Genomic DNA, 25,261 nt, shown 5'->3' on the forward strand with positions numbered 1-25,261 from the left:
AAATCGCCAAAAAGTACACTGGTAATTTACTACAAAAATCAAATGAAGGCAAAAATGGTTAAGTCAATCAACTTACATACATGTGGATTTACATGGATTAGTTTCTGCATTGACATTAATATGTCTTAGCTTCATCAGCACGTATCACCATGTATGTAAGTTGATTGACTTAACCATTTTTGCCTTCATTTGGTTTCTGTAGTAATTACCAGTGTACTTTTTGGTGATTTAATAATGGGTTTTGGCTGTTATTTCAAGCAGGTAGACATACTTAGCATGTCCTTTGATTAATTATAATCTTTCAGCTTTTTAAATGCTATTTTTGGCCTGCAGTCACCTGTATTGTTGATTCTGTTATTATCATTCTTAAATTAGTGACATTGGATAATAATAGAATTAACGGTACCTTTTGTAAATTGATTTTATATATATATAGAACTATATGTTTATATATATATATATATATATATATATAGAACTATATGTATATATATATATATATATATATATATAGTTCTAATTTACAGAAAACAAAAGACAAAGACAGGTGTATGAACAACAAGCATGTGTATTAGTTTAACACTCAGGAAGAATGGGATAGTCCTCGATGTTCTGAGCCTACTCTCTTCAGCAGAAAGGATTAAGAGGGAACAAAAAAAATGGAGAGAGAAAAAAATGTGTAGGGATTAACGGTTCAAAATGATGATATGGCTAGAGAAGCTTCTTTATATATATATATATATATATATATATATCATCATCATCATCATCATCGTCGTTTAACGTCTGCTTTCCATGCTAGCATGGGTTGGACGATTTGACTGAGGACTGGTGGACCAGGAGGCGACACCAGGCTCCAATCTGATTTGGCAGAGTTTCTACAGCTGGATGCACTTCCTAATGCCAACCACTCCGAGAGAGTGTAGTGGGTGCTTTTATGTGCCACCGGCACAAGGGCCAGTCAGGCAGGTACTGGCAACGGCCACACTCGAAATGGTGTATTTTACATGCCACCTGCACAAGTGCCAGTCCAGGGGCACTGGCAACGATCTCACTCAGATGTCTTACTGGCAAAGGCCACGCTCAAAATGGTGTATTACGTGTCACCTTAACAGGAGCCAGTCCATCGGCACTGGCAACGATCTCACTCGAATGTCTTTTCACGTGCCACTGGGACAAGTGCTAGGAAGGCAACGTTGGTAACGATCCACGGCCATGCTCAAAATGGTGTTTTTTACGTGTCACCTATATATATATATATATTTATATATATATATTTAGGAAGGAAGGAAGGAAGGAAATATGAATGTGTAGTGTGTGTTTGTATCTCCATGCCTTGACATAATGTGATAGTTGAAATAAATTTCACTGCCATACAAGAAATGCTATTTGTTACTAATCTTCTGTGACAATATCTCTGGCCATAGAGATATATTTCATTACTTAAAAATGAGCAGAATTAACAACAGGAGGAATATTGGCCTACAGAAAAATTGCCTCAGAAAATTCCATCCAAACCATGCAAGCATGGAAAAGGGAATTTTGAGACAAGAAAGATGATGTTTCATCAACTTGTGGAGCTAGTCATTTAGAATAGATCTGCAAATCAAAATGCATGATGTTGTGCCAATGTTAGAAATCAATAGTTACTAAATCTGTTTGAGAATTGTTCCTTGCTCCTGACTCAACAACCTACCCTAATTTCTTATATGGTGTGGTGGTGGTAGGAGGAAGTGGGGCTCTTAACTTTACTGAAATATTTCTGATTTAGAAAAGGGAAATGTTACTGTTTGAATGTATTAAAATTGATAAAACTTTTTAAAAAATAACAAATTTATTTCAATTATACAAATGAGAAATTTATTTTATTTTATTTCCCTTTAAGGTAATAAATATTTTTCTTCTGAAAATTAGTATTGTATATAGACTACATTACCCATGGTGGTAATATATGCTCCCAAAGTTATTCATCATATGGTGAGTAAGGCTCTAGTTGGATAAGATCCAGTTGATTTTGGATACGGTTAATACTTGCCCAATGCATCTTTTGGTTGTTTGATTAGCATATTTTATTTATAAACAGTTATGATATGTTTAACCCTTTGGCATTCAGATTACTTCATCAAATGTAATGCTTATTTATTCATATTGTTTTGAATTAAACATGCATTAATATTGTGGCTTTGAGATTTCAGTGATGTGATTATTTATTTTTAAAATGATATTGTAGAGTAGGTGTGAGAGTCCAAATCTAGTCAGCTTGCATGTAAAACAGGTAGAATATGTTGGGCCGGATATGGCCACTTTAAATGCTAATGGACCAATAAGAGAACAAAGAGCTTTTGCCTTGCCAGATAACTTTTTTGACAGTATATGATATTGCATCTGTATGATCTATGTGTGTGTATACTTACACTTATTAGTGCATGTGTGTGTGTGTGTAGTATATGCACCAAGATATTAAGCTATAATGCAAGTATTTTATGCTCATTCATTTCAGGTTGATAACGTATTATCACCATGCTTCTGTTCATTTCTTATTGAAATATTTTTAATACTTTATGTAAAGATTCTTCTTTAAATTATCACTACATGCTTGGTTTATTTTCCCCTCCTTCACAGTACCAGACTCTGTAAACATCACTATTGTCAATACTACTACTAAATCAATAACTATAAAGTGGAAATCCCAGCACCTCAATGGACCACTCAGAAAATATGTTGTCTGCTGGAAAAGTGTTAAAGAAAGTACACCATGGTCTATGAATGCAACTGTGAACACAACTTATACAATAACCGATCTTGAACCCTACAGATCTTATAAGATCAAAGTAAAAATCTATAATACCGAATATTGGACAGAGAGTAAGATAGTTCGTGAAAGAACAGAGATTGGAGGTTTGTAAATATATTTATAATTACTAGCAGAACCTGTGAATATTTCATGTGACTAATGGTAAACCTAGAGGGTTATTTCTGACAATTTTATATAAAAAATCTGAAGGTGTAGCCTGTGTATGGAACAATACTCATTCATCTGCTAATCATTGAAAAGTGAAAGAAATTGGAATACAATGATTACTTAATGCTCTTTATACATACATTTTATATACTTTATGCATAATTTTATAGACTTCATACACAATGCTTGGGAATTAAATATTTGCTCTTCTTTTATATTTTCCCTGTAAAAAAAAAATCACCACACATATGATACAACCTTCAGTTAAATTGCATGTACGTAGCACATAAACAAGCACGAATATTTTGTGGATGTGCACTTATACACATGCATTAAGTGATGGGTGATGTAAAAAAAAACTTAGATCAGTTCAAAAAAATACACTTTTCACTATCTACTCACAACTGCCACCCCACCCTCACCATCTTCACCAGCACCTCACCACCACCACCACCACTACCATCATTTCTCTCTCTACCCCCATCTCTCTCTCTCTCTCTTTTTCTCTCTTCTCTCCACTGCATTTCTTTAACTTCACCATCAGAACATTGTCTCTCTGCTAAAATTATATTTCTAGCCCACCTTCTCTCTATCACTAATGTCAACTAACTTTTTTAAACACGTAATAAATTCTACTTTCCACCTACCTCAGGTCATGGTTGCTTCTCTCTCCCACATTTCTCACTCTCTCTTTTTCTCTCTCCCTCTTTTTCTTTCCCCCTCTTTCTATCTCAATCTTTGCCTTATCTTCTGTTCCTCCTTTTTCTTTCTCCCTCTTCTTCTCTCTTTACCATCAACTAATTACATGAAAGCTTTACAATTATGTTCCCTCTGCCTCACATCATGGATGCTTCTCATTTCCTCTTTTACTCTTGCTCTTCGCCTTTCCCTTCTGCTAATCATGTGAAAGTGTTATGGACAGACTACGTAATGTACGAGTAGGAAGAAATATCATAAGATTCTACTGTTCAAAAATTTAATCAATTGCTGAGTAAGCTCGTATTAGTCAAAGAGTAACTTTGCTAACAATTTGACACTGGCCACAGAGCAATGAAAAGAAAGTGAAACTCGATAGGTGGTGGTGGTGGATAGCAGGTTGAGAAGATAGGCAAAGTACTGAAACACTTTTATAGATCGTTCTTTAGATTTTCACTACTTGTCTGGTTTTATCTTTTCCTCCTTCACAGTACCAGACCCTGTAAACATCAGGATTGTCAATATTACTAGTAAATCAATAACCATCAAGTGGAAATCCTTGCACCCCTATGGACCAATCAAAAACTATTCTGTCAGCTGGCAGGCGGCACTGGCAACGGTCACGCTCAAAATGGTGCATCTTATGTGCCACCCGCACAAGAACCAGTCCAGGGGCACTGGCAACGATCTCACTTGGCTTGCCGGGTCTTCTCACGCACAGCACATATATATCGTCATCGTCGTTTAACATCCGCTTTCCATGCTAGCATGGGTTGGACTGAGGACTGGTGAAACCAGATGGCTACACCAGGCTCCAATCTGATTTGGTAGTGTTTCCACAGCTGGATGCCCTTCCTAACGCCAACCACTCAGAGAGTGTAGTGGGTGCTTTTACGTGTCACCCGCACGAAGGCCAGTCAGGCGGTACTGGCAATGGCCACGCTCATCTCGCTCGAGAAACCTCATGTGTCACCCGCACAAGAGCCAGTCCAGGGGCACCGGCAACGATCTCGCTCGAAAAACCTCATGTGTCACCCGCACAGGAGCCGGCCCAGGGGCACCGGCAACGATCTCGCTCGAAAGATTTCATGTGTCGCCCTCACATGAGCCAATCCAGGGGCACTGGCAACGATCCCGCTCGAAAGATTTCATGTGTCGCCCGCACATGAGCCAGTCCAGGGGCACTAGCAACGATCCCGTCCCACTCAAAACATTTCATGTGTCACCCGCACAAGAGCCAGTCCAGGGGCACTGGCAACAATCTCGCTCAAAACATTTCATGTGTCGCCCGCACATGAGCCAGTCCAGGGGCACCGGCAATGATCTCGCTCGAAAAACCTCATGTGTCACCCACACAGGAGCCAGCCCAGGGGCACCGGCAACGATCTCGCTCGAAAGATTTCATGTGTCGCCCGCACATGAGCCAGTCCAGGGGCACTGGCAAGGATCCCGCTCAAAACATTTCATGTGTCACCCGCACAAGAGCCAGTCCAGGGGCACTGGCAACAATCTCGCTCGAAAGATATCATATGTCGCCCGCACATGAGCCAGTCCAGGGGCACTGGCAACGATCCCACTCAATACATTTCATGTGTCACCCGCACAAGAGCCAGTCCAGGGGCACTGGCAACGATCTCGCTCGAAAGATATCATATGTCGCCCACACATGAGCCAGTCCAGGGGCACTGGCAGCGATCCCGCTCGAAAGATTTCATGTGTCGCCCGCACATGAGCCAGTCCGGGGGGCACCGGCAATGATCTTGCTCGAAAAACCTCATGTGTCACCCGCTGAGTAAGCTCGTATTAGTCAAAGAATAATTTTGCTAACAATTTGACACTGGCCACAGAGCAATGAAAAGAAAGTGAAACTCGATAGGTGGTGGTGGTGGATAGCAGGTTGAGAAGATAGGCAAAGTACTGAAACACTTTTATAGATCGTTCTTTAGATTTTCACTACTTGTCTGGTTTTATCTTTTCCTTCTTCACAGTACCAGACCCTGTAAACATCACTATTGTCAATATTACTAGTAAAGCAATAACCATCAAGTGGAAATCCTTGCACCCCAATGGACCAATCAAAAACTATTCTGTCAGCTGGCAAACTTTTGAAGGACATACACTTAACTTCACATCAATGTCTATGAAAACAGCAATGAATAGAACTTATACAATAACCGATCTTGAACCCTACAGATATTATATGATCAAAGTAAAAATCTGTAATACCAAATATTGTACAGACAGTAAACCAGTTTATCAATACACAATGATTGGAGGTTTGTAAATATATTTATAATTACTAGGGTAACCTGTGAATATTTCATGTAATTAATGATAAACCTATAGGGTTATTTCTGAAAACTTTATTCAAAAGTTTGAAAGCGTAGCCTGTGTTGTATAAGTATGGAAAGATAGTCACTCATCTGCTGCTCATTGAAAAGTAAAAGAAATTTGAATACAATGATTACTTAATGCTCTTTATACATACATTTTATATACTTTATGCATAATTTTATAGACTTCATACACAATGCTTGGGAATTAAATATTTGCTCTTCTTTTATATTTTCCCTGTAAAAAAAAAATCACCACACATATGATACAACCTTCAGTTAAATTGCATGTACGTAGCACATAAACAAGCACGAATATTTTGTGGATGTGCACTTATACACATGCATTAAGTGATGGGTGATGTAAAAAAAAACTTAGATCAGTTCAAAAAAATACACTTTTCACTATCTACTCACAACTGCCACCCCACCCTCACCATCTTCACCAGCACCTCACCACCACCACCACCACTACCATCATTTCTCTCTCTACCCCCATCTCTCTCTCTCTCTCTTTTTCTCTCTTCTCTCCACTGCATTTTTTTAACTTCACCATCAGAACATTGTCTCTCTGCTAAAATTATATTTCTAGCCCACCTTCTCTCTATCACTAATGTCAACTAACTTTTTTAAACACGTAATAAATTCTACTTTCCACCTACCTCAGGTCATGGTTGCTTCTCTCTCCCACATTTCTCACTCTCTCTTTTTCTCTCTCCCTCTTTTTCTTTCCCCCTCTTTCTGTCTCAATCTTTGCCTTATCTTCTGTTCCTCCTTTTTCTTTCTCCCTCTTCTTCTCTCTTTACCATCAACTAATTACATGAAAGCTTTACAATTATGTTCCCTCTGCCTCACATCATGGATGCTTCTAATTACCTCTTTTACTCTTGCTCTTCGCCTTTCCCTTCTGCTAATCATGTGAAAGTGTTATGGACAGACTACGTAATGTACGAGTAGGAAGAAATATCATAAGATTCAACTGTTCAAAAATTTAATCAATTGCTGAGTAAGCTCGTATTAGTCAAAGAGTAATTTTGCTAACAATTTGACACTGGCCACAGAGCAATGAAAAGAAAGTGAAACTCGATAGGTGGTGGTGGTGGATAGCAGGTTGAGAAGATAGGCAAAGTACTGAAACACTTTTATAGATCGTTCTTTAGATTTTCACTACTTGTCTGGTTTTATCTTTTCCTTCTTCACAGTACCAGACCCTGTAAACATCAGGATTGTCAATATTACTCGTAAATCAATAACCATCAAGTGGAAATCCTTGCACCCCAATGGACCAATCAAAAACTATTCTGTCAGCTGGCAAACTTTTGAAGGACATACACTTAACTTCACATCAATGTCTATGAAAACAGCAATGAATAGAACTTATACAATAACCGATCTTGAACCCTACAGATATTATATGATCAAAGTAAAAATCTGTAATACCAAATATTGTACAGACAGTAAACCAGTTTATCAATACACAATGATTGGAGGTTTGTAAATATATTTATAATTACTAGGGTAACCTGTGAATATTTCATGTAATTAATGATAAACCTATAGGGTTATTTCTGAAAACTTTATTCAAAAGTTTGAAAGCGTAGCCTGTGTTGTATAAGTATGGAAAGATAGTCACTCATCTGCTGCTCATTGAAAAGTAAAAGAAATTTGAATACAATGATTACTTAATGCTCTTTATACATACATTTTATATACTTTATGCATAATTTTATAGACTTCATACACAATGCTTGGGAATTAAATATTTGCTCTTCTTTTATATTTTCCCTGTAAAAAAAAAATCACCACACATATGATACAACCTTCAGTTAAATTGCATGTACGTAGCACATAAACAAGCACGAATATTTTGTGGATGTGCACTTATGCACATGTGTTAAGTGATGGGTGATGTAAAAAAAAACTTAGATCAGTTCAAAAAAATACACTTTTCACTATCCACTCACAAGCACCACCCCACCCTCACCAGCTTCACCAGCACTATCATCTCTCTCTACCCTCTCATTACATCCCCTCCTTCTGTCATTCTCTCTCTCTCTCTCTCTCTCCCTCCCTCTCTCTTTCTCTCTACCCTCCCACTGCATTTCTTTAACCTCACCATCAGAACATCATCTCTGCTAAAATTATATTTCTAACTCACCTTCTCTCTATCACTAATGTCAACTAACTTTTTTTAACCACGTAATAAATTTTACGTTCCAAAGATCAAATATCAAGTGCTTTTCACTTGGCACTGGCACAGGACTCTTGCAGGTCAATCCTTACCTCCAGGGGTACCAGTTTTATCATTTCTGCCATGAAGTACGGGTCTTTTTGAGTACTACAAAGCACCAGTCATCTTAGTCCTTCGTCTTCCCACCCACCCACCAAATATTCAGCATCTTGAAGTTGTTCCTCTGTACTTTGTCCCATGTTTTCCTGGATCTCCCACTTCCACGTGTTTCATCTGCTTTGAGATATCGGCACTTCTTTATCGAACTGTCGGCATCCATCCACGTCACATGACCAAACCAGTGCAGTCTTCTCTCTAGCACAGTTGAACATATACACTTGGATTATACATCCAGCGGAGCTAACTAACTTCATTTCTTTCTAACCTTCGCATGTACCCTGCATTCAGGGCCCACATTTTACTACCATGTAGCATCCTCCTTTCACTCAGAGAGGGAAACCTCTGAATTTCTTCCATCCTTCTCTTATTCTAGCTATGACAATCTCCATGCATCCCCCCCCCCACTACTAATTTGGTCGCCTAAGTAGCAGAAATTATCTACTACCGCTAATGATCTACCAGAGCATTTGACAGAATCAATTTACTGAGTCTCTATAGTTTTTATGGGTCCTGTGCACACCTTCCACATATGAACACTACCCTCTCTGATAACTTAACTATTAATCCACTGCATTTCTTGTGTGTCCATAATATATAAGAAATTGTGAGCACTAACTGTCAAATCACAGTTTTATTAGAATTACATGTTACTCTAGTGTCAAATGATAGTTATTAGGTTTTTATTAAGAATAGAAAGCCCTTCAATGAGTAAAGTTTCCAGTTTCATTTCCATTCTCAGTCACTGCTATTTTACTACATTTCATCTCTGTGCAAATCATTATCTTTGAGGTGAGTATTAACAACCCTGATCTTGTTTCCAATGTTAAATGAGCAATATAGTAAACAAAAGCTTCCAACATGTTAAATCTTAGACTTTGTTTTGATTCTTTGTTTTAACCATTGCACTTCACATTCATTGATTATGGTCTTAACAATATGAAATCCATCACCTATATAAAAATAATTACAATGTTGAAAAAGATTGGGTAAAAGTGTGATTTATTGTGGGAGGAAGATTTTGTATGTAGCAGACCTTAATGATATATATTAGACACTAGATACTCCAAACCGTAATGATGGATTTTTCATTTTTTTTTTTTATTGGTAATAAATGATGTTGATAATGAGGATGATTATAAAGGTGATTTAAAAGCCAAGAAAATTAAAAAACAAAAAAAAACAGGAAACAAGAAAATTGCAGCTTTGCTGAGCGTGGCCGTTGCCAGTACCGCCTGACTGGCTCCTGTAGGATTTTCGAGCGAGATCGTTGCCAGTGCCCCTGGACTGGCTTGTGCGGGTGGCACATAAAAGACACCATTTCGAGCGTGGCCGTTTTCGTGCGGGTGACACGTAAAAGCACCCACTACACTCTCTGAGTGGTTGGCGTTAGGAAGGGCATCCAGCTGTAGAAACTCTGCCAAATCAGACTGGAGCCTGGTGTTGCCATCCGGTTTCACCAGTCCTCAGTCAAATCGTCCAACCCATGCTAGCATGGAAAGCGGACGTTAAACGATGATGATGATGATGATGATGCTGCATGATAGTGGTGTCAGACGTGGCAAGTAGGCCATCATATGATCTATTTTCTTCTTCTGTTTTACAAATCCAGTGTGCACATGCACATTGTGTGTGCATACTTCTCTTTCCAGTTATTACTCAAAACTGTTTACAGATCACAACCATCTCATGAACCTGTGTTCGTGAGAAGTACTTCACGCTCTAATGGTTGTTAAAGGAAACAAAAGCAAAAGAGATGTCTATCAACAATGATACTTGTGATGAACTTTCCCATGTCATTCATTACAGCCACACCAAGGGAGGTAACTGAATATAACTATGTTAATTACGCAACGGAGATCCTGTAAAATAAATAGTAACTTAAGTCAACAGGATCAAAGGTCTAGCAGGAGCCATAGGTTCATCAGACCCTTTTCCAGTATACTGTGACATATATATTCCACTCCAACCCAGTCAGGATGCCAGTTTGTTGCAGGGTTACTCATTTTTGCCTGCTGAGTTGGCTGGAGCAATGTGAATTGAAGTGTTTTGCTCAAAAAACACAACATACTGCAGGATTCAAAACCGCAACCTTACAATTATGAGTACATTATCCATAACCACTAAGCCATGTGCCCAACAACTGGCTGAGTACTGGAATCAATAAAAATAATTGACAGAAACCCAAAAGAAAATTAGGAAAATAAACTCTACATTTTGTGCATGCATGCATGTGCGTCTCTCTGTGTGCATATGCATATACATGTGTAAGAGCGAGAGATAGATGGAGAGAGAGAGAGTTACATGTGTCTGTCAGGGCAGACACCTGGTTGTGCTTGAATTCAGTATTCTAGTTTCAAAGTACTCTTAACACATACAGTAATGAGCTGGTAATGAATGACTTGCTAACCAATTTACATTGTAGTTGAATGAACTGTAATATTATAAAACTAGTACTGTGTCGAAATATGAGAAGCAGTCGTTTGGAAGGTAGAATGGCACCCAACAAGTAGTGATACTATCATCATCATCATCATCATCACTATATTGGTGATTGAAGTATTGGTGATAATGTTGATGATGTGAATACTGATGACATTGGTGATAATGATTATAGTCATGATATATTCTCAATATTCTTTTACTATAGTACGTACATGTTTTATTAAATGAAATATGCTTCCTAAGTTCTTTTATTTTATATTCTTTTCCTGTCATCACAGTCCCACACCCGGCACGAAATATTACTGCTAAGGCAGAGTCTGCAACAAGCATTCGTGTCTCTTGGGAGGAACCAATGCAGTTCACAGGACCAACTTCATATATCATTCAGGGATGGTCTTTGAAGCCCTCAAAAATTTTGAAGACTTTTCTTGGGCCATTCAACGTCTCAGGTGTGGTATCATTTTGGTTTTTTCTTCTTATCATTTTGGATTTTTCTTCTCATTAAATCATCAAACAAAATGTCTTTCTTAAGTTGAAATCCTGCCAAGATCAACTTTGTATTTCATCTCTCCCAAGCAATAAAATGAAGTACTGGTCAGGCACTTGTGAGGGAGGGGGGTAATTTAATCAACTTACCCTCCTCCAAATATCTGGCCTTGTGCTTCTGTTAGAAACAATTATTACTTGTATTATCAGGGTACTAGTGGAGGCACAATGGCCTAGTGGTTAGGGCAGCGGACTTGCAGTTTCAATTCCCAGACCAGGCGTTGTGAGTGTTTATTGAGCAAAAACACCTAAAGCTCCACGAGGCTCTGGCAGGGGATGGTGGCGAACCCTGCTGTACTCTTCCACCACAACTTTCTCTCATCCTTTCTTCCTGTTTCTGTTGTGCCTGTAATTCAAAGGGTCAGCCTTGTCACACTGTGTCACGCTGAATATCTCTGAGAACTACGTTAAGGGTACACATGTCTGTGGAGTGCTCAGCCACTTGCACGTTAATTTCACGAGCAGGCTGTTCCGTTGACCGGATCAACTGGAACCCTCAACGTCGTAAGCGATGGAGTGCCAGCCAACCAACCATCAGGGTACTAAATTGACAAAATTTTGTTATGTGTTCTTTTACATTCTGAATTAATTTCTTACCAGGGTCAGTTATGTTATTCATCCTTCTAGGATTAACTATATACCTCACCCAAAATATGTAGAGTGTACCTTCCCTAGAAATCATACACAGGCATGGCTCTGTAGCTAAGAAGTTTTCTCTACGACCTTATGCTTCTCACTTCAATTCCACTTTGTGATGATATTTGTGGTATGTCTTCTATAGCTTTAGTTTGACAAATACCATGTGAACGAAATTAAGTAGACATTCACTCTGCTTTGTACTAATTGTCTGGCTCAAACTGCTACAGGTGTCAGAGAACTCGTCAATACTGTCTTGTATGTCAGCCTCTGAGAGGTAACAGTCATTAGCATACAGAAAGTCATACATGTGGTCTGTTTGAACCTTGGTTTTGCTTAAAGCCTCCTAAGACTGAAGACTGAATCATCAGTACACTATCAGTACTGATATCTGTGACTTTAAAATCATCTGTCAGCATGGTCCACACACATAATAATCAAGGCGGTTGCAGTTTGGGGAGTTAGGTGGTCAGATGTTAGGGGTGATGTGGTCGCAGAAATTGTCTGACAGCCATGACTGGGTTCTCCTGCTTGTGTGGCATGGTGCAGAGTCCTGAGGCAGAATAGAGTAGATATAAGGATACAACACTGTTTCAATCTGGTGGAGATAGGAAATAGTTCTGATGTCTGTCATCTTGAGTTCTGGCCTGCAGGTCATCATGTAACTGTCATACAATGGTGATGAATTTTGTGAGCATCCATACTTTGCCATAACTCTTGAAATTAATTGAAAAACCTACAATAGTTTTCAAAGTAAGAATCAGGTGAAACATTTTGGACACCCTGTATATATATATGAAAAGTAGTTGGCTATTGTGACTTCATAAACTGAGAAAAGAAATTTGTGACATCTTGTGTTTTCCAAGCACATTGTGGAGTAAATGAAATAGCTACAGGTGGAAATTGAATCTGGTTATATTTGCTGTTATACTAAATGTAATGGTGTGGGTAATTCAGTAATTACTTATTTCTACCTCACAGGTTTCCATAATACCTCGTTTCTTGTAAAAGACTTAGCAGAGTATTGGCCATACGTATTTGAAATTACACCAAGTACTGAGGCAGGAAATGGTTCCTCAATAAACACTTCAAGCACTCTGACAGAGGAATCAAGTAAGCTTTCTATCTTTCTCTCTTTCTCATTTGTCTAGTCATCAACCACATTACATCATTCCTCCACACTACGCTATGCCATTCAACAATGCTATGTTACACTGCTGCAACCAAAAAGTTTGTACATGATCGCTTGACCTGCTAAAAACAGCTGTCAAATCTTCATCATATAACACCCTATCATCGTCTTAGAAAAATAAAGAACTGTTGAATTGCATTGTCCTAAATACAATTTATCCAAATAAATGTTGACATGGTCAAGAATCGACAGACATCAAATTGAACTCTACCGTTTTAAGAAGAAAGAACACATTGGCAATTGTAATCTTAGGCATACAAAAACAACAGGATGGTCATAGTTGGAATATCTATGATCAAAATAATCTGCCAGACATTATAAATAATATCACACTGCACCACATAACTAACAAACATACATGGTGTAAGAGGAAAAACAGTAATACTTTTGTATCTAGTCATTTAGGCAAGTACCTGTATGCCATAGGACTGCTATTTCTGAGCAGACCTGGGGTTACATAACAATAACAAAAGCATCTCACCACATTGTACTACACAATATTACAATACACTGTGTTATATAACATCACATGAGCCAACAAGGAAACCTCCTCATGGTCGCCCTTACTACTAGAAATAGTAATAAAATTTGCACAGATCATACCCTAGTGTCTAAAAAACAAGGGAATAATATAATCCTAGATATGCTCAGTTTAAAAAAAAACAGCAAAACTGTCAAAAAGGAAACATCTTTGTTCATATGTTTACTTAATCAGGATTCATCTAGGCCTAAACACAAATTATAACACCACATCAAATACACCATATTACATCACATGAATACAACATCATATTTTAACTCACCTCAACACACAGTACTACATTCCAACATGCTACACCACATTATATTACAATTTGTTACATTTCACCACAATACACCGCATCAAATCAGATCATATTACAGCACACAACACTTGATAATATTGCATAGTATTGTTAGACCTAAATAAAATTTTATCTCTTTGTCTTGAATGCAGCACCTGGACCAGTCAAAAGTTTGGATATTTATGTCAACTATTCCTGCTATATTGCATTACTGGTTACATGGAAGAAGCCACTTCCTGAAGATGAAAATGGTATTATCACTAAATATGAAATAACTTACTGGGCTGATAATGATGACAAAGTAAGTTACTCCCTTCAAAATAATCTCAGTTAGTACATATCCAAACTTATACACACACACACAAACACACACAAATATGTATGCATATAAATCCATATCTGTATCTATTTATCTATCTATCTATCTATATATATATACCTATCTAGCTAGCTAGCTATGTCTGTATGTATGTATGTATGCATGCATGTAAATTTATAATATAAATCCCGTTCTGTGTGTGTGTGTGTAAAAGATTATAACGGCCATATTTTTCATCAGATTTTCTCCAAACTAGGAACATACATTACTTATGTTCCAGAGATGGTTTTAGACTCTTAAAATTTTTCACATAATGAGTAATGGGCCCCTGGTGGCAGAAAACATTCATTCCTGGGTTACTTGGAGAAAGGAGGTAACTCTTTGTGAAGTAACTTTCAGAAATTGATTGTTTCCCTTACATTCATTGGTCAAAAAGTTATCACAATTTCATTTAATATATAAAATAGAGTATGTGTGTATTCACTTTTAACACAAAAACAGCTTCACCAATTGCTTCCATACTTGTGATGTGTGAATAATTTGACCTCAGACACATTAGGCTCCCCATTACTTTTTACATTAGATTCATGTCTTTGAAAGTTTTTTAAATATTTACTTCCGTTTTTCTAGCATCAGTGACGTCTGTATCTCTCTATCTATCTATCTATCTCTGTCTATTTCTATCTCTCTATCCATCGCTATCTCTATATCTATCTCTCTATATCTTATCTATATATATCTTATCTATATATATCTTATTTGTCTAACTAGCTAGCTCTCTCTCCCCCCTCTCTATATCTCACTCACTCTCTATTGTTTTTACTTTCATTTTTCAGATGCTATTGTTTTCACTGTAACTTTTCAATTGCTATTTACAAACAACAACAACAAATTACTAACAGAAAAAAGTTCACAATTACTGATGAAAGTAATTTCATACATAATTTACTGGCAGAAGTAACTTCATTATACTTTTTATATTTTATAATAGTATTCTACATGTAATTAGATTCAATAAACCTTTTGAATTCAAAGAATCTATGATTTTCTTCATTTCAAATCATGGGGGTAACATCAGCATAAATATATTTTGGGGTAGTAGGTTAAAAAAGTTCCCTGATCCCTGAAATCGTGTAATACAGCAGATAAGAAGTGAGATAAACTTATCTAACAAACACCCTCCCCCATTGCAATTTTGTGACTTTATGCCTATGTTAAAAAAATATTACCATCTGACGTTCTAAGCTTATGCACATTAATCCTCTAGCATTAAAACCGGCCATATCCATTCCAAATATTTTACTTGTTTTATGTTCAAACCTGCCAGATCCAGCCTCTCAGACTTACCCTTCAGTATCATTCTAAAAATAAACAATCACATCATTGAAATCTTGAAGCAATAAGATAATATATGATTTTTTTTTATGTGTATAAATAAGCATTATATTTGATAAATTAATCTGAATGCTAAAGGGTTAATTTTTGTATTGATTCTTTTATGTAGAAGAAAATATGTGTTAACGCTACTCTGTTCTCAACCATGATGATTGCATTTGGAGAGCATAGCTACACAATACAGGTAAGTGGCATATCTTTGCAATAAGCATAAATTCTTGACACAATTATAATGTAGTATTAAAAATCAATGTAACTATTAAGAGTCAAACTAATTCAAATCATTGGGATGTTGGTCAGTTATCCAAAGGTTTACATGGTCTCTATCCTGTCACTTCCATTATAGATTTGAAAAAAAATAACTGTTAAAATCGAACTGCACTCTTCAAAATTTGCACTAAGAATAAGTAAAAGGTAAAATTACTACCTGCTGTTATAGCAAGTTGATGCAAGTAGTTTATCCCATTCCCCTCCAACTTTAATTCATGCAATTGAAAAAAATCGCATTATTTATGGGATGACCCAATATTAAGTTCAATCAATGTATCAAAAATATATTGTAAATAAAAATCATGGCTGAGATTCTTTTCTGGAGCATTATGCTAATAACTTAGAATAACATACTGATATTGTTGTGTTCAAGTCAGGCTCAACAATAATGACAATGAGATAAATGTTATGGATGAGAGTAAAAGGTGTTGGAAAAAGTTTGCATTAAAGGATGGAAAAGATAAAAATATTTTCTTAAACCAACATATTTATCCAATATATATTTGTATCAAAATTTGTTATCTCTGTAGTGTATCAGTGCTTTTACATGAAAGAGAAAGATTTATTAGAACTGTGTGTTGAGTGTTTCTCACAAGATGTATGTTAGACAAAGAAAAAATGGTATGAAATGACGTTAGAGAATGTCTTTTAATGGTCTGACTATCAGACAAGATTTCAGACACAATTAAGACATCTCCAGATATTTTTTAAATCAAAATTTATTTATAAGGATAATGACAGACATTCTCAAATTTTCTGTTTGTATTTCGGCAGAAAAACAAAGGTTGTTCTTTTAATGGTTACCAACATTCTGTCACAGCCACCACAAGATGTGACTGGCTGTAAATATATCTTGACAGGAATGTTGATTATCTCTGTAGGTATCTTAATGTATACTGTTATAAATTACCAACTATACTATGAATATAAATCTAAAGAGAGATGTGGGAGGAGAGATTTGTTTTTCATAATAATTGTTGACACTGTTTTGTTTATTATCATTAAAACATATATCTGTGATGCAAAAAGCAACCTACAACTTTTACTTGAGTATCTTTGCGACATTCAGTAATAACCAAACAGTATTGGAGTATTAGTACATCAATAAAATGTTCAATTTTTAAAATATTTAAAAAAAAAACAGTAAAAGAAAAAACTAGGAAAAATTCTTATAACACTAACTATATGGAAGAAATATCTACAATAATTATCTGGGCTATCAGGTTTCATGGTAACAAAATTATCGGTTGCATTCTTTCTAACAGAATAAGCTATTTACAAAGTATTTGTTTTGCCACTAGGTGTTTGTCAATGTTTGTTTATGGTTTCTACAATCTCAATAAACACCATTTAAAAGTAAATTTAAGAAATGACCTCATAAACCATAATTTGAAAAAGTATTTAAAAAATAAATATATGTAGAAACTATGGCATAAAATTTCAACAAATAAAACACTGAAAACAAAATTTGACTACAAAGCTAATGTCTTTTTTTTTTCTTTCAGATACGAGCAGAAACTTCAAAAGGATTAGGTGACACAAGAAACAAAACTGTTTATGTCAAACCTCAAAGTAAGTTTTAACAGTGCTCAGTTTTCTGTCAATGTTTCATAATATATTGTCTATATTTCAAAATTCTCTCTAATATTTTAATTTTTTCAACTTAAACAGTTCCTGTGGTACCAGATAATGTGTCTGTTACAAGATCATATGAAGAAGTTGAGGACAGTAGCAGGCAGATTGCTATAAACCTGCCCAGTAAGTTCTTTACAGATTTCACATTTGGAAGACCAGTACAATGGGGATTGGTCATTGCTCTGTCTGATGCTGTTAAAGGAAGTGGTAAGTTATTGCTAGTTGTTCTTAATATAACTTGATTAGTGTTAACTGAGCAAATAATAAATGCAAAGGTTTTAGGACTTGTAATTTTTTTGGGGTGGATATGATCCAATAAAAGTACCAAATAATAACTGGACCATCCAGTGAAGGATATTTGTCAGTCAGTTGCTTTATGCTCTAAAATTTAAACTACAGGTCCCTTCAAGGCTTAGAAGGGATTTGCTTTCTTTTCTGATTTTCAAATACTAAAAGTGTCTTTAAAAATTAATTAGCGTTTAATATTTTTCAAATCAAAGGCAGTAAGCTGGTAGAATTGTTAGCAAGGTAATCAACTTACCACCTCCCCTGGAACTGCTGGCCTTGTGCCAAAATTTGATGTCAATATTTGTTAAGTCAACAATAATAGCAATGCAGATTATACAGCATTTTGTATATCTTACTTTACACAGATATACAGTACTAAAGCCACAATACTGTGATATTTGTCTTGAGAAGGCATCTCATATAAGCATATAATGCTAAAAAGTACAAACATATTAGTAGGAGAGGAAAAGTTTCTAGCAGTGGTAGTAGAATTGCTAGATCTGAGATTTCTGCATGTTTGCACATCATCAGTAACATCAAATACATACTAAGACAAATTTCAACTACATGCTTAGACAAATTTCACCTCTACTGATACTAAAAAATAGTTATTACCAAATCACTGATGTCACAAATATCTGGCATGTTAGGGTTTTCATACAGTATATCCATGTAAAGTAAGATATACAGAAGGATATTCTGAACTAATACAGCTTTTATCATTAACAAATTTTTACCCAGCCTACCAGCTAATTGTTATGCCAACAATTTGTTAATCACTGTTTTTTCTATATCAGTGAAAGTGAAATTTGTCTAAGCATGCAGTTGATTGTGAATATTTGCTATAGATAAGATCTAGCAATTCTACCATCACTTCTGGGTGCCTTTCATCTCCTACTGGTACTTCTGTGCTTTTTAGCACTACACATCTTATATGAAGTACTTTCTCCAAATGAATACTATAGTGTTGTAGCTTTCTTATATCCATATTAAAAGTCAGGTATACAAAATGCTATGCTGAACGAATACTATTTCCATCAGTAATCATGAATAGCAGACAAAACGTTTTACAATATTTACTTATATCCCACAAAATACTCAATTCATAACCAATAAGGATTGATTTTTTTTTGTCATCCTTACATGGTTAATAGAAATAAGTACTATCAATAATCTAGGTTTATTTAATCAATCAAGCACCAAATTTATCATCATTTATCATTCCTATTTTTTCTAACTAGACATAAATAGGATGTGTCTTCTATATAGCATCCTGTCAGCCATCTTAGTTCTGTATCTTCTCATCTGTGAAACTCAACACCTCATGATGTGTTTAACCTTAAGATTTAGGGGAAAATTAAAATGGCATTAAGTTCATTTTTTGTTAATGACTAGTTTATCGTTTATGTCATAATCTCAATAAATAATCAACCGCAGTTGGAATGAATCTTCCTAAAGAAAGTTTGCTTGTTACATTTTGCTTCTCAGATAACTTATTTGAATAGTTTCTTGCTAATGGCAGAATTCTACACTTGTTTTTAAGTTAAGAAGACAGATTCCTTCAAACTATATTCCTTGAATTGTAGACCACTTTTATATATTTATATATTTATTTTGATTTGATCTAATTTGTTCATTAATCCTTTGCCAGATCAGGAACATTCAGAAATTTATCCTAGAGAGCTAAAAGAATGGAAAGAGGTATATGATAAAGAAACTGCATATTCCTACCGACCAACACCATCTGACTGGAAGCCACCTTCTATTCTGACAACAAAGGGTAAGCTATCCTAATGTTGTTGTAGTAGTAGTAGTAGTAGTAGTAGTAGTAGTTTTGTTGTTGTTGTACCACCACTACCTCCATCACTATCAGCATTATCACTGCAGATGTTAGCTTAAGCAAAAGTCATTTTGCAGTCACTACACAAGCTAGAAATAACAACTACATTTTTCTCATGTCATTACTTACTGTCTTACCAAAATGGAACACACTGGATTAAATAGTCTTAATAGTACACTATAGACAGACTGAAAGGCAAAATGTATGGTCATGAACAGAATGTTTTTTATTTTTTTATCATAGAACTGCATATTCAGGGCTGACCAACAATTAAACAACAACAATACAAACAAATTTAAGTGCATTGCCTACAATTTTCAGTAGAGGTGATTAATCAACCATCATTACCTCCAGTACTTAACTGATACAGTGGGAGGAAAGGCAAAGTTGACCTCAGTGAGATTTGAACTTGGAGCATAATAAACAAGAATAAATACTGGCTTCCTATCTATGTTAGAACTTATTATTATCATAATGACAGGCATGTTTGTATGTTGGGCAAAATAGCAGAATTTCTTCCAGCTTTAAGGGTCAATAAAGTAAGTCCCATATTGGGATTGATGTAATTGACTATGCCCTCCCACAAAATTTCAGGCCTTGTGCCTATAGTCGAAAGGTTTTAAAATGCCAGGCAAAAATCAGGTATAGCTGGTCATGTATGGAAAAATAGAGACCACCTCCTGCTATGGGATGAAGTTAAGATAATCGACAGAGAATACCACTGGAAAATACAATTAAAAGAGGTTGCACATATGTTAGGCGACACAATAACCTTCTAAGCAGACCTATAGCAGATATGAATGTAATATGAGAACCAGTTATAAGGAAAGATAAAATACTAGGGCTACTAACACATGGATTCTAAGTTCAATCCCAGGCAGGGACTTGAAAAATAAGATCAACAGAAAAACAATATCAGTAACATACCTTAGGAATGAGAACAGCCTACCCCATTAGTCAAATAAAGGGTTGGATTTGAAATTCCACCAGGACACCTGATGAAGACTGGGGAGTACATCAGCCAAAACATTGTGATCATGGTTTCAACTCCTAGACAGGGTGGTGTGTTGTATTCTTGAATAAAATACTTGGCATGTAAAAGCACCCACTACACTCTCAGAGTGGTTGGTGTTAGGAAAGGCATCCAGCTGTAGAAACTCTGCCAAATCAGATTGGAGCCTGGTGTAGCCATCTGGTTTCACCAGTCCTCAGTCAAATCGTCCAACCCATGCTAGCATGGAAAGTGGACGTTAAACGACGATGATGATGATGATCTCACATTGTTCTGTGATCACTTCGATACCTGATGCATGATAAACCAGGCACCTGTTTAGACGTTGATTTGAAGGAGAGAGTGAGCTAAGGTGCAGCATGAACATTTGATCGCTATAAACAAGTCATTTGTGCAGGTCATGCAGCAAAAGCTGAACATTCACATGTCACCTTTGACAAGAGAGTCCATCAATTGTTATTAATATTATTATCGTCATTCTCATCATCCTCATTATTATTATTATCAGGGTAGTGAATGGCACAATTAGTCAATTAGTAGAGTACCAAACAAATTACTATTTTGTATTTAGTTTTGTTCTGAGTTCAAATTCTGCCAAGACCAACTGTTAATCCTTACAGTGTTTTTAAAGTAAAGTACTGTGGTTGACTTAATTGACTATACCCTTCCAATGAAATATGTAACCTGTGCCTTTGCTAAAAATCATTACTGATTTCCAACTTTGACACAAGGTCACACATTGTGAATGGTAGACAGTCACTTCTATGACCTCCAGTACTAAGTTATCCACCTAAATAGCAAGAAGTTGTTCACAAACATACTCTAAACTTGAACTACACAAACATGCTATTTTCTCTCTCTCTCTCTCTCTCTCTCTCTCTCTGTGTTTTTTTTGTTTTTTTTTCTTACTGATGCTACAATGGCTTCTGCTTTTTAGAGATAGCCATTCTCATGTCACATCCATTCAAGCTCATTTTGATCACTATTCTCTTTTCCTCTCATTTCTCATATCGTGTGCCCCCTTTCTATTTTGTGCACTAACAACTTTTTCCAGTTATTCCTTCTCAGAACATCAGTCAATGAATTTTTCTTCAGCTATCAGCTGGTAGTTCTTTAAGAAAAACATTAATAACACGTCTGTCCGTCTGTCCCCAGTTTCAGAGGGCCAACAATGGCCATGAGTACAGCTCTTTTCTACCAACCAATTTAATATTTGTTGTTTTTTCAATTTCAATATTAAAAAAATGAAAAATGAAAAACAAAGCCATCATCTTAAGGATTTGAACTCAGAACATAAAAGATATACTAACTCAAATCATAAAAGACATTTTATGTGATTCAATGCCAAATGTATCAATCCACCATCCTTAATGTTGTTTAATCAATATTGTGCAGTAGTACTATTTTCCAGCAAGTTCTTTGTTCTTTACAGACATAAATGCTGTTTACATACTTGGCGCTCAAGAGGATTGTGAAGATAAGCCAATATATTGCAATGGCTATTTGAAACCCGACAGATATTACCGGTGAGTTACAGTAACAACAACAACACTGTGCAGACTTGTGATCAAGACCATTCCAACCATGATCATCCTGTATTTTTAAGTGCAAGAAACCAGGAACCGATTATTTAGTGTAACCTTTTTCAGATAATAGAAAGTAATTTAAGAAAGATTTGGTTGCTATTTCTAGCATGTCAAATGACTGCATATTCAAATAGTGTAATGTATGTTTGTTGAACTTTAGACCAAGAAAGTAAAAAAAACAACAGTGCTTGAAGCTAATCCTTACAGAGTAGTTATTGTTGATGTTTAGCTTCAATCCTGATTGAACAGATCTATGGTCAAAGTATTCCAACCATGGCCTTCATGTCTTTTTAGAAGAGTTCTCCTTTTTTGAAGACTGGAGAGTGTGATTTGAGGGAAATTTAGATGCTATTAAAAGGTTACTTGACTGCAGATTGATACCACTATGAAAAAATATAGACTCACTTGATGTAAATATCTTTTTCCTGTTATGTTGCAATGAGAACATCTTTTCTTTTGTGTTTTTTTTTTATTAATGATTAATAGATGTGTTTGTATTTGGACGTCACACAGATTTTGTTCTTCTGTTAATCAATCATATAGGCTTATCATTGCAGACATCACCATTGTCATCATGAAAGTCACTAACACCACCACCACCACCATTATCATCACTGCTACCACCACCACCACTATTACCACCATCACCACCATCGTTATCGTCGTCATCATCATCATTATCCTTTTTAGTTAGTTTTTTAGTCATTACAACAAACTGATGATCTTGAATTTGATTATTTTTCATACAATTTAAAAAGTTGAGTTTTGTTTTGTTCTTGTTTTCTTATTTCATGCATATATATATATATATATATATATATATATATATATATATATACATATATATATATATATATATGATGATATATATATAATGCAAGAGAGTTAGGGGTTGAGGATTCAACCCACTAAGGGATAGTATCTATCCAATATACTGCTGGGAGGGTACCCAATTATTGTTACACTAGTGTTTCTAATTGATGTATATATATATATATATATATATATATATACATGCACACATATATATTTGATTATATGTATTTATTTTCTCTTAGTTATCAATTAAGTCCGACAAAACAAATTGGTTAATAGATACCAGGGTAGCAAAGATCACAAAATAACTGTGGTGTAACTCCTGTTTACAAGGTAGAAACTCCCTGTTAATTTGGAGTATTTTGCGTAAATATAAAATTTAATAAATGGAGTAATACGCATATGTTAAATGAATTCTTTTATTTTCGACATATGTTTCGAAGATTACAAATGGTTCCTTCCAAAGGAATGAGTGATGTTGATAAAGATGTAATCTTCTCTTCAGGGAAATTCATAAGAGCCAACTTAACCGTAAGACATTTTAACTGAATGTGACAACTGCGGGTAGAGAAGATTGCTATATATATTAATATTTATTTTCTTGCTTTTTCTCCAGTGTCAAAGCTTTCATGTGCACAAAAGGAGGATGTTCAGCAACCAAGTATTCAAAACCAATGCATACAGGTGCGTCACCACCATCATCTTATTTTTCTTTCTTACAACTCCTTAACTGATTTCTATCACTTGTTCTAAACCCCATACAGTTTCAAACAGGATTCCATGAAAAACTCCTACTATCAACAACAATAAAATCCCTCCTCTCACTAGCTAACATGGGATCCTCTCATTAAAATCACACTCTCCTACATTAAAAACAGGAAAGCCACATTGGATGACTGAAGATTATTACAAAGGCAGAATGTAAAAACATAAAAATATTATCTGAATTTTATAGTATTAAATATCCATCAAGGCTGGTCTTACCAATCAGTTTCATGTAAAGAATACAGTGGAGTGTTAGGTAACAATCTGATTATATAACTCTATACTCATCAGAGGTAGCTGATATGGAAGGAAATATGGTGACTGCTCTCTATTGACAGAGGTGGATTAGCATAATTGGTCAGCGGCTGCTGTAAAAAAAGTGGTGATACGAAAAAGGGTCCAGGAGATTGGGTTAGGAGTTACGTCACTTGGTTGGGTATGCTGTTAAGCTGGCAAGAGTTACCTTGAAGTGGGGAAAAGGTGTATTGTTAATGTGGTGTCCCTGCAGGGATGGGATGTGTGATATGGGGTTTGTGGTATGTGTAGCGGTGTCATATGTATAATTTTTTCCAGGATTGTAGGTATACACAGCTGTGTTTGTTGATCTGTGGGGGTACAATTTGCATGAGGGGTTATGTGTTGGAGGTGGTAGGGGATAGTTATTTGCAGGGTGTCCCCCTTATATATATTTATGTGTGCCTTTATGTCTGTGTTTGTATGTATGGTTTACTCTGCTTGTCTCCTGTTCTTTCTCAAGTTTACTCTTGACACATAGAGCTTATACAATCCTTGTGTCTACACACCAGTGTACATGCATGTTATATGCCTAGGGCTAAGCCTCCTGTATACCTTGTTTTGTATACCTTTGTCACAGGAGTGTCTGCTATTTTATCTATAACCAGAGCCCTTGACAGGTACTGCCACCTTGAGTTAAGGCACACCTGGGAGTAGAGGTGACTAAGGTGTAATTTTACACTCCTGCAAAACCCCTAATGTTTAATGTCTTGCCCAGGATATTTATATATCCACCAAACACAAGAATATTGCCTGCCCTGAGTCAATGTGGTGTTGGGGTGAAAGAATCTCTTCATTGTCACTCGACCTCCAAGAAATAACAGCTAAATTCTTCCCTCAAATTATACCTTACCATCTTTAAAACAATTAGAAAGACATACCAGACAATGTAGTTTGAAATAAACTGTATGAAAAGATGGGATGGTCATAGATAGAGTACGTTAATCATAGGTGTGTGAATTCATAGGTAACCTGGGACTAAACAACAATCCACAACGATACTAAGAGAATCACTACACAGTCACTTGACTTGCTGAAAATAGCAGACAAATCCTCTTCA

At 35.9% G+C, this 25,261-nt stretch overlaps 1 protein-coding gene across 5 annotated transcripts in view; it reads left to right on the top strand.

Moving 5' to 3' along the window:
• Window positions 1–25,261, top strand: part of LOC106874541 (tyrosine-protein phosphatase 10D) — a 76,611-nt gene that overhangs the window by 31,210 nt on the left and 20,140 nt on the right. For 2 of the 5 annotated variants that reach the window (XM_089358538.1, XM_089358536.1), the window contains 12 exons: window positions 2,623–2,898; window positions 5,647–5,934; window positions 7,194–7,481; window positions 11,062–11,232; window positions 12,947–13,078; window positions 14,134–14,282; window positions 15,805–15,879; window positions 17,471–17,537; window positions 17,637–17,807; window positions 19,540–19,668; window positions 22,173–22,266; window positions 23,759–23,826. In XM_089358538.1, coding sequence (XP_089214664.1) covers window positions 2,623–2,898; window positions 5,647–5,934; window positions 7,194–7,481; window positions 11,062–11,232; window positions 12,947–13,078; window positions 14,134–14,282; window positions 15,805–15,879; window positions 17,471–17,537; window positions 17,637–17,807; window positions 19,540–19,668; window positions 22,173–22,266; window positions 23,759–23,826 — 1,908 coding nt within the window. The remainder of the gene's footprint in view (window positions 1–2,622; window positions 2,899–5,646; window positions 5,935–7,193; window positions 7,482–11,061; window positions 11,233–12,946; window positions 13,079–14,133; window positions 14,283–15,804; window positions 15,880–17,470; window positions 17,538–17,636; window positions 17,808–19,539; window positions 19,669–22,172; window positions 22,267–23,758; window positions 23,827–25,261) is intronic. The other 3 variants (XM_089358540.1, XM_089358539.1, XM_052971110.2) reach the window with 2 other exon arrangements.

Source organism: Octopus bimaculoides, chromosome 10, assembly GCF_046866305.1.
Source record: "Octopus bimaculoides isolate indiv1 chromosome 10, ASM4686630v1, whole genome shotgun sequence".
Classification (NCBI taxonomy): domain Eukaryota; kingdom Metazoa; phylum Mollusca; class Cephalopoda; order Octopoda; family Octopodidae; genus Octopus; species Octopus bimaculoides.